Genomic DNA, 14376 nt, shown 5'->3' with positions numbered 1-14376 from the left:
CCCCAATACAAGCTTCGGTTCAGCTGCGGTTTCTGGGCACTGTATGAACTCAAAGAAAAGGAAAAGAAAGATGAGAAAAGAAGCCACAATGGAATGGTCATAGCATCCGGATGTGTTGTGATCCACTGGAGTTCTGTCCTCTGTGCTGCCATAGGATGAAACATGGGGTCATTTCTCTAAGCGGGGTCGACCAAATGGTAGAAAGGTACAAGAGATTTCTTGAGAAACTTCAGTACTATTTTCCTTTTGGACATATTACAAAAAATTCCAAATTATACCTATTGTAACACAAATACCCCAAATTTTTTTTATGTCCCCAAAAACTCTAAACTTGCTAATCATGACACAAATACCCAATTTTTTTTTAAATACTCTCTATTTCAGTTACATCAATAATATGCTTGTCACACTAATATAATTCAAAGATTTTTTATACTGAACCCGATAAGAAAATTTAAAGTTTTCGGTGACTTAAAAAGGTTCACTGTATGCACAATTGGAATTTTTTGTGATATTAATGCTGTCTTTTTTTTTCTTTAATTTTTTTTCTTTTTTCTACATTTATGACTGTATTTATTTAGTTTTATGTTACCAAATAAATTTAAAGCAATGTGATGGGACGATAACTTAACATTTAACAAAAATTTAACGGAACCACTAGGGGTTCGCCCCAGTGGCCACCCTTCCAACATGGAATGAGGAGGTGAGGGTTCAAATCCCCACCTCCTCAGGGGGATGGGGGTAGGGACGCGTAAGTTTCGAGAGTGGGTTGACGGCTCACGCCCGGCAAAGGCAGCATGCCTGGAAGTCTGCAGTGAGTGTAGAGAGGATTAGAGTGAGACCACCAAAAAAAAAAAAAAAACAAAAATTTAACGGTCACATCGGCATTTTCATTTACTTCTTTAGTAGAAGGACCATTTCGTCAGGAAAAAAAATAAAATGCAATGATCAAATTGAATAAATTGGAAAATACGGAGACTATCTTCTTTATTTATTTATGTTGTTGGGCCTAGCGAGGCCCATTTTGATGCGATTGGTCGGAGGAACTGAGATATATACCGTTATAAGGGATCCCCCCCCCGCACGTCCCTAACGAACTCAAACTGCCGACGGATCCCATGAACTCGAAACAAATCTGAATTCGAGCACGAAGAAACGCAGAACCATGGCGACGAGAGAGAGGGACAGAGATCGCGAGCTGCTGATCCCCGTCTCGGCCCTCGCCGACGACGGCGGCGGCTCCAAGTCCTCGTCTCCGTCGTCCACGCCTCCGGCCGCCACGGCCCCCTCGCATCATCACTCCGGCCGTGAGGTCCTCTCTTTCTCCCTCCCTCTCTCTCACATCACCACCACCACCACCACCACCCACCAACACCATCATCGCTCTGTTCTGTCTGTTTAGATCGCTTCGCTCATGGGTGGTTTCTTCGATCTGTTCTGCTCTAGTTTCGAGCTGCATCGGTCGATTGGTTTGACAGAGAAAATGCGCGGTTTATTGGTTCCTTGATTCGGGTTTAGTTGATGTCTCCTTCGGGGCGCTGGCGATCTTCGGATGAACCCTGATCACAATTTTGATCTCAGGATTAGGAAGGCTTGTAATTACTATCGTTATGCAGGTTGAACATTAGGAAAACAGATTAATTGATAAGAGCTGGCCTTGTCATATGAAGTTTCAGCTGAGGTGTTCGCCAAAGTAGTTAGCAAGAGAAAGATTGTTGGCTGAAAAATGAAGGCGGATAATTAGAGGAAAGGCTCGAGACTCTCTCGATTATCTTAGATATTTACTGCTAAAGTCGTGTTGCTAAGGAAATGCTTGTGGCGCTGCTGATTGCCTATACATGAAACTTGGCCAAACAAAAATTGATAACTCCTGTTCAGCTTCTTGGAAAATCTGGTTAAGTTTGAGATAATCTGAGGTTTTCCGAAATTCTCCAGCGCAGAGGTTGGATATCTGTGACTGTAATTAATGAGTATATCTATGAGACGAAAACTAAAACTAGAATGAACCATTAGACATCATCGCATTCGTCTGTCTTATGTGGTTAAGTCTCCATGAGTGGATAATAACCGTGTTTCTGCTTTTCCATAGGCTGTTTCCAAAGTTGTCCGGAGCTGGGCCTCCAAAAAGTTTATGACAGGATGGTATGCCATCTTCCTCATTTTCTCCCAATGATACATCGGGAAATTCTCATCTTCATCCCATTAGATTTGTCAAATCGTTTTGTCAAGTTACTAGGTACCTTTTTAAGTTTCTGCTACAGCTGAAGGTTCATAGTTGCTGTATACAATTTTTTGAGTCTCTAGAACAATTATCTGACTAACTTTTACAGAAGTGACAAAGTTGGTCAATGTTTGCAGTGTCATCCTTCTTCCGATGGCCATTACTTTTTACGTCACGTGGGGTTTTGTTCATTTCGTGGATGGGTTCTTCTCTCCAATCTATAACCATCTAGGGATTAACATCTTTGGTGAGTACTGTTTGGGTATTTGTCACAGCAATTGCTCTTAAGGTCTAATGCAGTTCGTTAGTGGCTGCAGCAAATATGGTTCAATTCTCAAGCGTGAATGTGAAACTGGTTATCATTCTAAATTGCATTCGACCCCTCGTAATGCTCTTTGCAGGGCATAATTGAAAACTGCTGTGTAGTGCTCTTTCTGGCAGATTCTTATATTTCTGTACAGTAACATGTCATGCATTTGGACAAGTACAGATGGTTACCCTGACAATGGTGAGAGGAGTCTACTTTCGACATTTTTGCATCCACATTCTCTAGCAACTTTTTCGCATAGGCAACATCTTGCATGTTGCAAGGCAAATAGGTCCACTCAATGAGCATTATAGATAGGTCTGATGTGTTTCATCTGTTTGATACAAAATACCATTCCTCTTTTATCCCTCAATTGTGTGTGAGAACTCATTAAACTTTGCACTAGATGTAAATCTGCTGGCTCTGACTGTCTGGAAGCACATTGGGTTGATGTTTTCCTTTCCACCAGATCTTGCATTTCTATGTCCTGAATTACCCTTTCCTGAACAAGGGCATTCTGTTCAGCAGAAACTTATGAAACATTATAAGTAACAAACCCAAAAGTGGTCCACGTACTAGTAGGCCTCCTAATGCAAGACTCAAGGCAATATACTGTCAACTTATGCTTAGCATCCATATTTTGTCTAACCCGAACTCAACTGACCGCCTCCTTTCCGGGACTATCTGGTCATCTGCAGGTCTTGGATTTGTCACCTCCCTCAGTTTCATTTTCTTGGTCGGAATTTTCATGTCATCATGGTTAGGAGCCTCTGTCCTCACCCTTGGTGAATGGTTCATTAAGAAAATGCCCCTCGTGAGCTATATTTATTCGGCGTCAAAGCAAATAAGTGCAGCAATATCGCCAGGTATATTGCCAGATATACATTGTGCCGACTTAGCTCCTGAGTTCTAAAATGTGCTTCCTTGTGTCGTCTCACAGATCAAAGCACCAATGCATTCAAAGAAGTGGCTATAATAAGGCATCCACGTATGGGCGAATATGCATTTGGTTTTATTACATCTTCCGTTATTCTCCAAAGAAATGTGGGCGAAGAAGAATTGACCTGCGTTTACGTGCCATCTAACCACCTCTACTTGGGGGATATCTTTCTAATCAGTTCAAATGATATTATACGGCCTAACTTATCTGTTCGGGAAGGGATCGGTATGGTCTTCAAACTCAAAGCCAGCGATGTTTATTTATCGATATCCAGAATGGTTGCTTGTGTTCTAATCTTCCCGCGTGATGCAGAAATTGTCATCTCTGGAGGCATGTCGATACCTCAGATATTGACGACGGTGGATGCACAGGTCACTCCGGCAGCAAGAATTGGTAATTTGGCGGGACTGAAAGCATGAAGCAGGTTTTATCTATTACCATGATTTGGCCAGAATAAGCACTGCATCGGTCGCCTTATTGTAAATATGCATCCATTTCCCATTTCGTGGCCGGATAAATTTAACAAAACTTCTGCAGAGACTGCGATTCATCTTTAATTGGCAACACCCTTACCACAGGGTAGATCTTAAGTTCTAGCCGTCAATACGTGAGGATGACTGATGACCGGGCGAGAACAAGAATCCTGCAAGTGAAGAAAACTAACTAGCTAAGACCATTTTTACTCGAATTGTAACGGAGTTCTTTTGTCCTGAAAAGTGATTGACTGCTCTGAACCCTTTTTAACAAAGCTCTGGCGCAAAAACAACAGCATAGTAATCAGGATTACTAATACATCTAGTTGCAAAAAGTTCGAGATGAGCTGACCGGTGATGGCGACTCCTTTTGGCGATATACCCTGAAAAGACAGGAATAAAGCTCGGTTTCCTTTCCATCTTTCTTTATCTTTTCCTCTTTTCTCTTTCCAGATTCCACGGGAGTTGTACTCGTCCACATTCATCTCCCGCAGATTGAGAGAAATGGGTTGATATACAAACGACGAGATAAAAGTTGCAGATACTTGTTTTGAAATCTTTCTGTATATCATGGCCACATCTCTCCTGTCCTGTTCTCTGTACCATGAGAATGGAGAAGGTCTAAACAACGGAGGCCCAAACTTTCAATTGTAGACATAGAGTAAAATATCTGCGGATGAACAATTCATCTCGATTATCTGAAGCTAATCTACAACGTCAGTCACAATTTCTGAAACGCGATGATGTCAATTGCATAACAAGTTTTTTCTGTCACGGGTGAAGATTATAGGAGTCCAACTCTGAATCTAATCGATCGGAGAAGTTCACAGATTATTTGCGTCGAGCATAATGAAGTTTGAACTCAACTAGATTGATTTGATGGTTAAATTCATTGAACTCTAAATAAAGAATTGAATCCAATTCTAGCGCCACACAAGTCAAACATGATTTTGAGTAGGATCAAGGCCACCAAAAGCTATTAAACCATACAACATCATGACATCAATTCTCTTAATTTTTTTCTCTGCCACGAAATATTATATACTATGTGTATTGTGACACCAATATCACAAATTTTTAATACCCCAGATGCTGACCGGACGAGAAAAATAATTCAGGGTATTAGTGTTCAGACAAAAATTAGGGGTTTCCCTAATATGGCACCAGCATGAAATGTGCCCGATTAATTATCAATGAACAAGATGTCCTAATTCTGTCGATTTCTGGCCAACGGAAATTTCCTTTGCAATCTGCGTGCGCCCGGAGAGTCGTTAGAAAAATCAAAAAAGCCCGAAAGTCCCAACCGGGCCACCGCCCCAGGCTCGCGATCCGCATCTAACGTTCGAGAGATGCCCACGCGTGCGGGGCCGCACGCCGGTGCCACGTGACGAGGCGACCGCCTGTGCGGTTTCTCTGCTTTTGAGAAGCTTCCCATTTCTCTCTCTCGCTCTCGGAGTTTTCTCTGTCGTCCTCAGCTTTCGCATTCGATTCTCCTTCATCGTCGCCATCGTCGTCATCGTCGGCGTTCATCTTCATCTTCATCTTCATCGTTCCAGGTATTCGCGATTCTCCTCCTCTCCTCGCCGCCGCCGTGCCGTTCGTCTCGTCGACTCGGGCGGCCGCCTCCCCTGCATTTCGCGGATGCATTTGCCGTTCTCGCGCGGCCGCCTCGTTCGATGCGATTGTCGCTTTTATCTCCTGTCTCGTTCCGCCGAACGATGATGTTTCATTAAGTTCGCGGAAGATTACTGAATAGCATAGTGGCCTGTACAGCCTCTTTCTTTCTTCTTCTTTTTTTTTCCTTTTTTTTTTTTTTTTTTTTGGGTTTGTTGTTTTGTGATTGAGCCGCCGGATTTCACCGGTACGCCCGCGGATGGTTTTTTTTGAGTGATTTAGATCTCGACCGGTTTACGCCTGTAACCTCCGGTGTCGGTTTCGCGTGCAGCGATTCGGTAGTGCGTTCGGAATGGCCTCGCCGGCTCTGATCAGCGAAACTCAGCCGTGGAACGACTTGAAGGTGGGCTAGCTTTTTGCTTTCTTGAGCGCCCTGAAGGTGTTTGTCGATATGTCGGGACTGTGTTTTTGACGCGGTGGTGGAAATGCGGTGTCTTGCAGGGCCATGTCGAGGATATCAAGAGGACTCATTTGCGAGAATTGATGGCTGACGCCGAACGGTGCCGGTCAATGATGGTGTATGCGCCTCTACCAGACCTTTTCTAAGCTCTTTGTTTATTATTCCTCGAGATGCTGTGCCACTTATCATGGGAGTCAGTGTTGTGAGCTGAGTGTGAAACAATACTATTTTTAAGTAATCGAAGCTTTTCTACAGTGAGTTCGATAATATTCTGTTGGACTACTCACGGCAGCGTGCTACCCTTGACACCATTGACAAGCTGTTAGCACTAGCAGAGGTTCGTAGCTGTTGGGGCAATGGGTATATTTCATATTAAATGTGGACTGAATGTTACTGAAACTAAGATATTCATGATATCGTCATTTGAACATCTTTGATTTCTCCAGGCAGCTTCTCTCAAGCAGAAGATTGACCGCATGTACAATGGAGAGCGGGTAAGCTTTGGCAATCATCTTACTAGGGAAATGACTTTTGGCCTATTAGATGCTACTGTGCACAGCTAGATTTAAATGCTTTAATTCATTATCCTAGAATTTCTGAGTCAATTGGTGCGACAGCATCTGAGAGCTTTGGGTTTATTTTTCTTGTGGTAAACTCGTTTGAATGAGTAAATCTGGTTCTCTGGGCGATGGCCTGCTTGGCATTTAGTATCCACTCACATTAGTCAACAATGAATTATGTTGTGGTAAATAACATTACAATAGCAAATCATGGAGTTGCTGACTTTTTTTCTTTCTTGGCCATTGCAGATAAACAGTACAGAAAATAGAACAGTACTGCATGTAGCTCTGAGAGCTCCACGGGATGCAGTTATATGCAGTGATGGCAAAAATGTCGTCCCTGATGTTTGGAATGTTCTGGACAAGATCAAAGAATTTTCAGAAAGGGTTCGCAGTGGTTCTTGGGTAATGTTCAGCTCTGGATTTTGAATTTTTTTATTTTATTTTATTTTTATGGCATTGTTAGATCTTAAGCTAAATGACACTATTTTGTAGGTTGGCGCCACTGGTAAAGTTTTGAAAGATGTAATAGCTGTTGGTATTGGTGGAAGCTTCCTTGGTCCTTTGTTTGTGCATACAGCTCTCCAGACAGGTTGGTTTTATTATGGATTAAGGATAACGACAGCAGGAGTCCTAAAACTTGTATAGAGTCGGCACTTAAGTCCTAAAACTTGTAAGCGAACTGCATTTCGGGACTTTGGTGACCTCCGTTGTCATTCCTTGGACAGAAAATCACATGGTAATTCACATTAGTTTTTCTTCTTTCTTACGGATTTGGTGCCTCATCAAGGGAAAAAAAAGAAAACTCATGGAGAAAAGAATGGGAGAGAGAAAGGAAAGGGGTTTACTCCCACCTGCGGGCAGGGGGGGTGGGCAGAGGTGGGCGGGCTTGTTCTTTGGTGAGGGCCGGCCACCCTTTCTGACACCAACCCTCACTGAGGTGTCGCTAAGGGTGGCTGGCCTTCAACTGGTCGAAGGTGAGGGTTAGCCGCCCTTGCCACAAGCAGGTGACCCTGGCTGATACCCAAGTGAGGGACTTTGGCCCGTGTCAATGAAGGATGGGCTGGCTCACAGCCCCTCTGTCCACTACCCCCTGCAATGATCTGATCTCCTTTTAGAAAAAGTTTGAAGCTCTTTCAATATTTTTATTTTTTATTTTAGTTTATTAAAGATAATTCCTGATGTAGCCCTCACAATGCCATTTTGTGACTAATGGCCACGTAAGATTGAAAAAGTGATAAGCCGCGTAGGATTTTTCGTCCACAAAAAAATGGATGGACTTAATGGAAGCTCTGAAATGCATATCATGTGCAAAGTTTTAGAATTTAGATGCACGAAAAAGAATGCTCTGGGATGTAAGTGTTGGGCTGACGCAAGTTTTAGGACTGCTACTGTCATTATCCCTATTGCTTACTATCAGTTTCCATTTGCCTTTTGACAATATTGAGCATTGTATGACACCAGCCAAAGAATCTGCTAATGCTATATTGTAATAATCCGCAGATCCTGAGGCCAGTGAGCATGCAAGAGGTCGTCAGCTGCGCTTGTAAGTATTCCTGTTGTATGCATGCAGATACATGCGTAGTGTTGTACTTTTATTGTGTTCTGATACTTGTGAGTGTATGGAACATGCAGCTGCTTGCAAATCTTCTTCTCACTGTTCACACTTTAACTACACCTGCAGGTTTAATACGAAAATTTATACATTCAAGTACCAATCATTTGCATGTGAAAAGAAAATGGTGTCTCTTGCAGGCAATCATTGTTTCAGTGTAAAATTTGTTCCTGATAATTGATATCATTGATTTTTGGCCATATTTCCTCCACATTGACCTTTGATGTTGGAGAATTATTGTTGTAAAAATAAATGGAAATCGGATTACACCAGTCATTCCCTTGAAAATGCTCTGTTCATGGTGATATGTAAGATGTGCCATATATCAGTTTTGACACATTAAAAGCATTCTCAGGATCAGCGCAATACAATGACACTAGCCAAATGGACCGATATATGAATGTGCACATATGCTGAGCAAGTCTGGCTTCTACTCTGAGGCCATTTTACCTGCTGTTATAGATTTTATTGTTCTCTATCTTTTCTAGATAGACTTTTACCATAGTTACAGCATATTGGACCAGCTATGTGTTGGAAATATGATGTAGTTATCTTTTCTGGGCAGTCTTGCCAATGTTGACCCTATTGATGTAGCAAGAAACATCTCGGGTTTAGATCCAGAAACTACACTTGGTAATAAACAATTTATCTATATGCATTTCATTATGGTTTTCTATGCGTTGGGATAGCATTTTCACTTGGAATTTGTCTTTTGATGGTAGTTGTTGTGGTTTCGAAGACCTTTACCACAGCAGAAACCATGCTAAATGCTCGGACTTTGAGAGAGTGGATTTCCGCTGCTTTAGGGTAAGTTCCACATACTATTACTCATTCCTAAGGAAGCAATGTCAGTGGCAATTGTTCTGCTCTTGAAGTTTCACGTTCAGGAATTGGAGTAAAGGAGAAACTCTCCTGTTTCTTCTTTGAAGAACTAAGTTCTTTCCTAACTCTTCAAGGTTGTGATCTGAATGAATAATTTTCTGTTCGACTCGTTGTTGGGTTTTACTGATGAACAAAAACTATTGGAAATAAAATGATTCACTCTGTCAGAATTTACTCAATTAAATTTGCTGTCACAGGCCTTCTGCAGTTGCGAAGCATATGGTGGCCGTCAGTACTAATCTCCCGGTATCAATTCTTTACCATCCTGTGCATATAGGTGACATATAGTTTGCCTTCTTTAAACGGCAAATTGCTTTCCCTCTCTGCCCTTTGTATTCATTTTTCATAAAGGTTACATCTGTATGTTTTGCCTACCTGAGCTCCTCTTCTTTTCGTGTTATTCTCATATTCCATCTCTTTTGATGCATAGTTCTGTTATGCTTATTTTTGCAGCCGAACATGTGGTGATTTTTCTTTTGTCGTTTTTAAAGTGGCTACCTGCTTTAGTGGACTTCGTGATTCTCTTGGTCTAAGAACTTTACATGATCTAAAAACTTTAAAGTTGCCAAAACTTGATACTTTGTGACACCCTTGACCTTCCACAAGGGAAGGACGGGTTGTTTCCTGGATTTTGAGGGTGACTTGACATTTGCCTTGATCATGTTAGATGGATTAGCTTGATCTCTTTCTCTATATCAAGATGAATAAATGATACTAGAGCATGTTGAAATCATCTCCTCTCTTTCAAGTCTATTTCCAAATACTGTTTTATATAAATCGTATAAATACAGGGAAATGGTTTTCAATGGCAGTTTTAACAAATACATTGTTAATTGGGGTGGCTTCTCATCTATCTCTTTACCAAATGACAAGCATTTCATGTATGTTAATATGCAGCTTGTTTAATATGCAGCTTGTTGAAAAGTTTGGCATTGATCCTAACAATGCTTTTGCATTCTGGGACTGGGTCGGTGGTCGTTACAGTGGTAAGTATTATTGCCTTTATATGCTGCATTAGCTACTGCTAGAATTGCTCATGCTTACTAATATTTGACATCCCTCTGTAGTTTGCAGTGCCGTTGGAGTGTTGCCCCTATCACTGCAATACGGCTTCCCAATTGTTGAGAAGTATGATGAGTACTTTTATTATGTAGAGTTCTGTAGTGAATCGGTGATGATTTCTGCTTGTATTCTAATTATTTTTGGCCATCCTCAATATGTCAAAACATAGGTTGTAGAGACGATGACCTTACCTCCCTCTTCTTCAAAAACTCTTCACCAAGAAGAGGTTAAGAAGCATCAATGCTATCAATTCAATAGGATTAATTTTGTTGAGTTTGACTTTTGTAAATCCCCACCGATTTTTCTGGTTGGTTGAGTTGGTCTTGAAATCTTGCATTTCTGTCTCTTCTTTATCCATCAGATTCTGTTTCCATCAATCGAAGATCTCTCTTTGTTGAATTTTCATACAGCAGCTAGTATCACTTCTCCAATCTTAGCTTAGTGGATCACCTAAATTTAGAAGTTGAAACTTGAGGTTTTAAGTATCAAGTATCTATTTGAGTTTGACAGCAGATCGGTCTATTGTCGGACTTTTCTCCTGTCAATTATTTCAGTGATGTTTATTACTTAAAATATTTCTAATTTGATAATTTGACTTCTCAAAAATCTGCTCAAGTACTGACATCTCTGTACGTGTCCTTTAAAATGTGGTTAACATCCTGCCATTGCTTTAAGGTTCTTGAAGGGAGCTCAAAGCATTGATCAGCATTTCCATACAGCACCATTCGACAAGAACATACCTGTAAGTTTGCTAGCAACATAAACTTCACTTTTCTAATAGAACATCATATTTTTTGTTACAATTGTCGATTGCTTAACTTTATATCCAGTTTTTAGTGGCCTCCCTCCAAGGTCCACATTGATACTCTTTCAGATATTTTGACATAAAATCTGGTGACTTTCTGTTCTTCAGGTGCTTTTGGGTTTGTTAAGCGTGTGGAATGTTTCATTTCTAGGATACCCAGCAAGAGTGAGTGTCCCTTTGCTCTGCCTAGGATCTTGACTGTTTTCTGGTCGTATGTATTAACATTTCACTGATTTTTTTTTTCTGTGCAGGCCATCTTACCGTACTCTCAAGCCTTGGAGAAGTTTGCCCCGCACATACAACAGGCATAATAATAAGCCAGGCTCATTTTTATATTTCCCTTGGAGATTGATCTCTGGATATTTAGATGCAATGTCTGTCATAATATAGGTCAGCATGGAGAGTAATGGCAAGGGGGTATCAATCAATGGTGTGCCACTTCCATTTGAGGCCGGCGAAATAGACTTTGGTGAACCAGGAACAAATGGGCAGCATAGTTTCTACCAACTAATTCACCAGGTAACTGATGGTTAATATTATTTTGTAAACATAAGCAGTACCACACTGTATTAAGATTGATATCGACATTGTGTTTAAAGGAAATCAAATTTTTAAGTTGTTTCTTTCGTTAATTTTGGTTTTAGGCCATATTTTCCTCCATTCCATGCCTCTAATTGAGGGTTACAAGTTATGGACATGACATGACATACATGTAAACTTAATAAAATTAAATGTGGGTGTTGTTCATGTTTCATAAGATTGGTTAGAGGAAGTTTCTTCCCATTGTAATCTGAATGCTTATTTTCAAAACTAGAAAGGTTTTTGCTCCTCGTTAGTGTACTTTTTACTCATCGCAAAACCATTCTTTTTGTAAATTTCTGTCATGGACAGAGCTAATTAGAGCTTTCCTTTTTTGAACTTTTATGAAAGGGCACCCCTTTTCTCTTGTATCAGTTACCTTACGGGAAAAGTGGAATATGGAATCTTCTATTAACACTTTGTACGATAATGTCTTTGACTTTCAGGGTCGTGTTATTCCCTGTGATTTTATCGGCATTGTAAAGAGTCAGCAGCCTGTCTACCTCAAAGGTAATAGCGATGATGTTAGATGAAGTTTCCTTTACTTTATTTGTATCCATGTTTGTTTGCACTAACTGGAATACTTGATTGTTTAGGTGAAGTCGTGAGTAACCATGATGAGCTTATGTCCAACTTCTTTGCACAACCAGATGCCCTAGCATATGGGAAGGTGTGTTGTCTTCAGAGTTTTTTCAAATGTTTCTGGAGTCATTTTCTCAGCTAGTGAAAGTGAAATAACCACTTCTTCGTATGGCATAGACCCCAGAACAGTTACAAACGGAGAATGTTGCTCATCATCTTATTCCTCATAAGGTAAGCTATTAGAATCTTGATTTTGCAATCCAGGGCTTGTCTTGACTGTCGTGTTCTTTTTTTCTTTTTTTCCTGGCAGACTTTCACGGGTAATAGGCCTTCTCTGAGTCTTCTGCTCCCTTCCTTGACCGCCTATAACATTGGACAGGTTTGTAATTCCCTGCTTTTGAGTAGTCATTGGCTGGATTGTTTATTGAAGCTTTGTTTGAGCAATAAATAATACTTCCAGTAAAACGAACTAAGCCTTCTCTCATTATAATGTATGCCCTCATGTAACTAGTATCTGTTAAGTCCAACATAAACATTGCATATGCTGTAATGAGTTGCAGATGAAAGACTTCAATATTTGCATTCTATTTGGACTATTTGTTGACTTCTATGACGTAGGGTTGTTGCCAAGGCAACCTAGAGCCTTTCTATCTGTGTCCTGCACCTTTACATGGCAGTCTTGAATATCTGATTGCTGTGATCTCTCTTAAGGACTCTGGGTTTAGAAACAAAATACTTCTTGCCCAAAATCTTCTGTTTCTCGATATAAAGTTCAATACTTCACCTTACCGAGTACTCAAGTTGTTTCCACTGCCTTTGCCAGTTTGTTAAATGGAGAGGGACTAATAACTTACCGCTTCTTTTTAAATTTTTTTTTTTTTTATGACAAGAAAGCACACCTTATGTAGATAAATCGCAGGCCCATGGAATTACTCAACTAACCTCAAAAGACATGTATACAGCACTGGCTCAAGATTGTACCAATTATTAACAAAGTCCCTTAAAAGCTAGTAAAAAATTGTACGGGATGAACTGATACTTGTACATGACATGAGTTTCTCAAAACAGAATCATGCTTTACTTAACTAGTTCTTATTTGTATAGTGACTGGATTTCCCTTGTATGTACATTTTCGCTGTGGAAGGATCCACGTCTTGTCATTCTTGGCAAAGATGTGATTTTGCCCAAATTTTTCTCATGCATTTTCATTCCCGTGGTCGTGCTCTTATCCTTACTGAATTGCACACACCTATTTGCCATGGCTAACCTTCAACAAAACAACTGTATTCCTCAGTTACTGGCGATCTATGAACACAGAGTAGCCGTGCAAGGCTTCATATGGGGCATCAATTCCTTTGACCAGTGGGGAGTTGAGCTAGGAAAGGTATTAAAAGACCAACTAGAAAATATCATCCTTGTTATTCCTTACATCATTTTTATTTGTAATAGGATACAATGGCATGTAATTATGGTCTCTTCACTTGGCAAGTTGAACTGCTAGAGGTTTCCTCCTCCGTCCAGCCTAATTTCCTTGTCTTTGCAGTCCCTGGCAACTCAAGTGAGGAAGCAACTTCATGCGTCTCGCGTGAAACGAGAACCAGTTGAAGGCTTTAATTACAGTACTGCAACAATGCTGACAAGATATCTGGAGGTATAATGAAGCATCGATTGATCTAATCCATGTGTCTTCTGCAAAAGTTCCTGAATCCGAGCAAAGAAATGTTGCATTTCAGGGACTACTTTAGCAGATGGAAGGCTGATATCGTAAGTCAAGCAACACTAACGCTCGCTTCTTTGTTGCAGGCAACTTCAGATGTGCCCTCTGATCCCCCAACCCTGCTGCCTCGGATATGATGGGATACCATCAAAGTCGCAGGAGATTTTTCGCTTCTCTATTTCTAAATGATCTCATCCTCGGGACTCGAGGATTGTGTGTTCACGCGTGTTATAAATCCTCGTACTCGAAACATTTGAGCTTTCAAGTCCTTATGCCAGCATAGGCAAATAATGTTAACCCTTGTACTTGAAATATTTGCGCTTTCAAGTCATTTGCCGGCATAGGCGAATAATTTACTACTTCTCTAGCGTCGCAATGACATCCATCAGACATTTTGATGGACATAAATCAGGCAAGTGACGATTTTGTACTTTTGAGATGGAATGCAGTGATGGGTTTTGTAGTTTTTCTGTAACTTGCTGTCGAGTTCAAGGAACGGCATGCGCTCCTAACCGATACTGTGTTTTTGTATCACCGGTTACTTATAATTCCTACTCAG

The 14376-nt window shown here is 40.7% G+C and overlaps 2 protein-coding genes across 3 annotated transcripts; both read left to right on the top strand.

Annotated features, from left to right (window-relative positions):
• The first annotated feature begins 1095 nt into the window (after positions 1 to 1095).
• Positions 1096 to 4058, top strand: LOC104448749 (protein LIKE COV 1). Its single transcript, XM_010062638.3, has 6 exons — positions 1096 to 1312; positions 2090 to 2142; positions 2359 to 2468; positions 3227 to 3394; positions 3469 to 3693; positions 3781 to 4058. Exons 1-6 carry the CDS (start codon positions 1166 to 1168, stop codon positions 3885 to 3887), a joined length of 810 nt encoding a protein of 269 aa, XP_010060940.2. The 5' UTR covers positions 1096 to 1165; the 3' UTR covers positions 3888 to 4058.
• Positions 4059 to 5341: 1283 nt separating this feature from the next.
• LOC104448748 (glucose-6-phosphate isomerase, cytosolic) lies at positions 5342 to 14280 on the top strand. 2 transcript variants are annotated; one of them, XM_039314374.1, is made up of 24 exons: positions 5342 to 5497; positions 5887 to 5958; positions 6057 to 6133; positions 6271 to 6352; positions 6462 to 6509; positions 6825 to 6980; positions 7071 to 7167; positions 8079 to 8121; positions 8756 to 8823; positions 8913 to 8997; positions 9270 to 9318; positions 9986 to 10058; positions 10140 to 10200; positions 10810 to 10876; positions 11048 to 11104; positions 11191 to 11244; positions 11330 to 11458; positions 11965 to 12028; positions 12115 to 12188; positions 12278 to 12331; positions 12411 to 12479; positions 13395 to 13484; positions 13644 to 13751; positions 13904 to 14280. In XM_039314374.1, the coding sequence occupies exons 2-24, from the start codon at positions 5908 to 5910 to the stop codon at positions 13952 to 13954; spliced, it is 1707 nt and encodes a 568-aa protein (XP_039170308.1). In that variant the 5' UTR covers positions 5342 to 5497; positions 5887 to 5907; the 3' UTR covers positions 13955 to 14280. The 2 variants fall into 2 exon arrangements, with proteins under 2 accessions (XP_039170308.1, XP_039170309.1); XM_039314375.1 differs by lacking the exon at positions 5342 to 5497 and adding an exon at positions 5581 to 5708.
• Positions 14281 to 14376: the final 96 nt, after the last annotated feature.

Source organism: Eucalyptus grandis, chromosome 6, assembly GCF_016545825.1.
Source record: "Eucalyptus grandis isolate ANBG69807.140 chromosome 6, ASM1654582v1, whole genome shotgun sequence".
Classification (NCBI taxonomy): Eukaryota; Viridiplantae; Streptophyta; class Magnoliopsida; order Myrtales; family Myrtaceae; genus Eucalyptus; species Eucalyptus grandis.
The sequence above is the reverse complement of the archived record's forward strand: the minus strand, read 5'-3'. Positions and strand labels throughout refer to the sequence as shown.

Excerpts from the sequence above, each read along its gene's own strand:
- LOC104448749 (XM_010062638.3), top strand. The coding sequence starts at position 1,166 with ATGGCGACGAGAGAGAGGGACAGAGATCGCGAGCTGCTGATCCCCGTC. Across the intron at positions 1,313-2,089 it reads ATCATCACTCCGGCCGTGAG|GCTGTTTCCAAAGTTGTCCG; the intron begins GTCCTCTCTTTC and ends GCTTTTCCATAG. Across the intron at positions 3,395-3,468 it reads AAGTGCAGCAATATCGCCAG|ATCAAAGCACCAATGCATTC; the intron begins GTATATTGCCAG and ends GTCGTCTCACAG.
- LOC104448748 (XM_039314374.1), top strand. The coding sequence starts at position 5,908 with ATGGCCTCGCCGGCTCTGATCAGCGAAACTCAGCCGTGGAACGACTTG. Across the intron at positions 7,168-8,078 it reads GCATACAGCTCTCCAGACAG|ATCCTGAGGCCAGTGAGCAT; the intron begins GTTGGTTTTATT and ends AATAATCCGCAG. Across the intron at positions 9,319-9,985 it reads CCGTCAGTACTAATCTCCCG|CTTGTTGAAAAGTTTGGCAT; the intron begins GTATCAATTCTT and ends TTTAATATGCAG.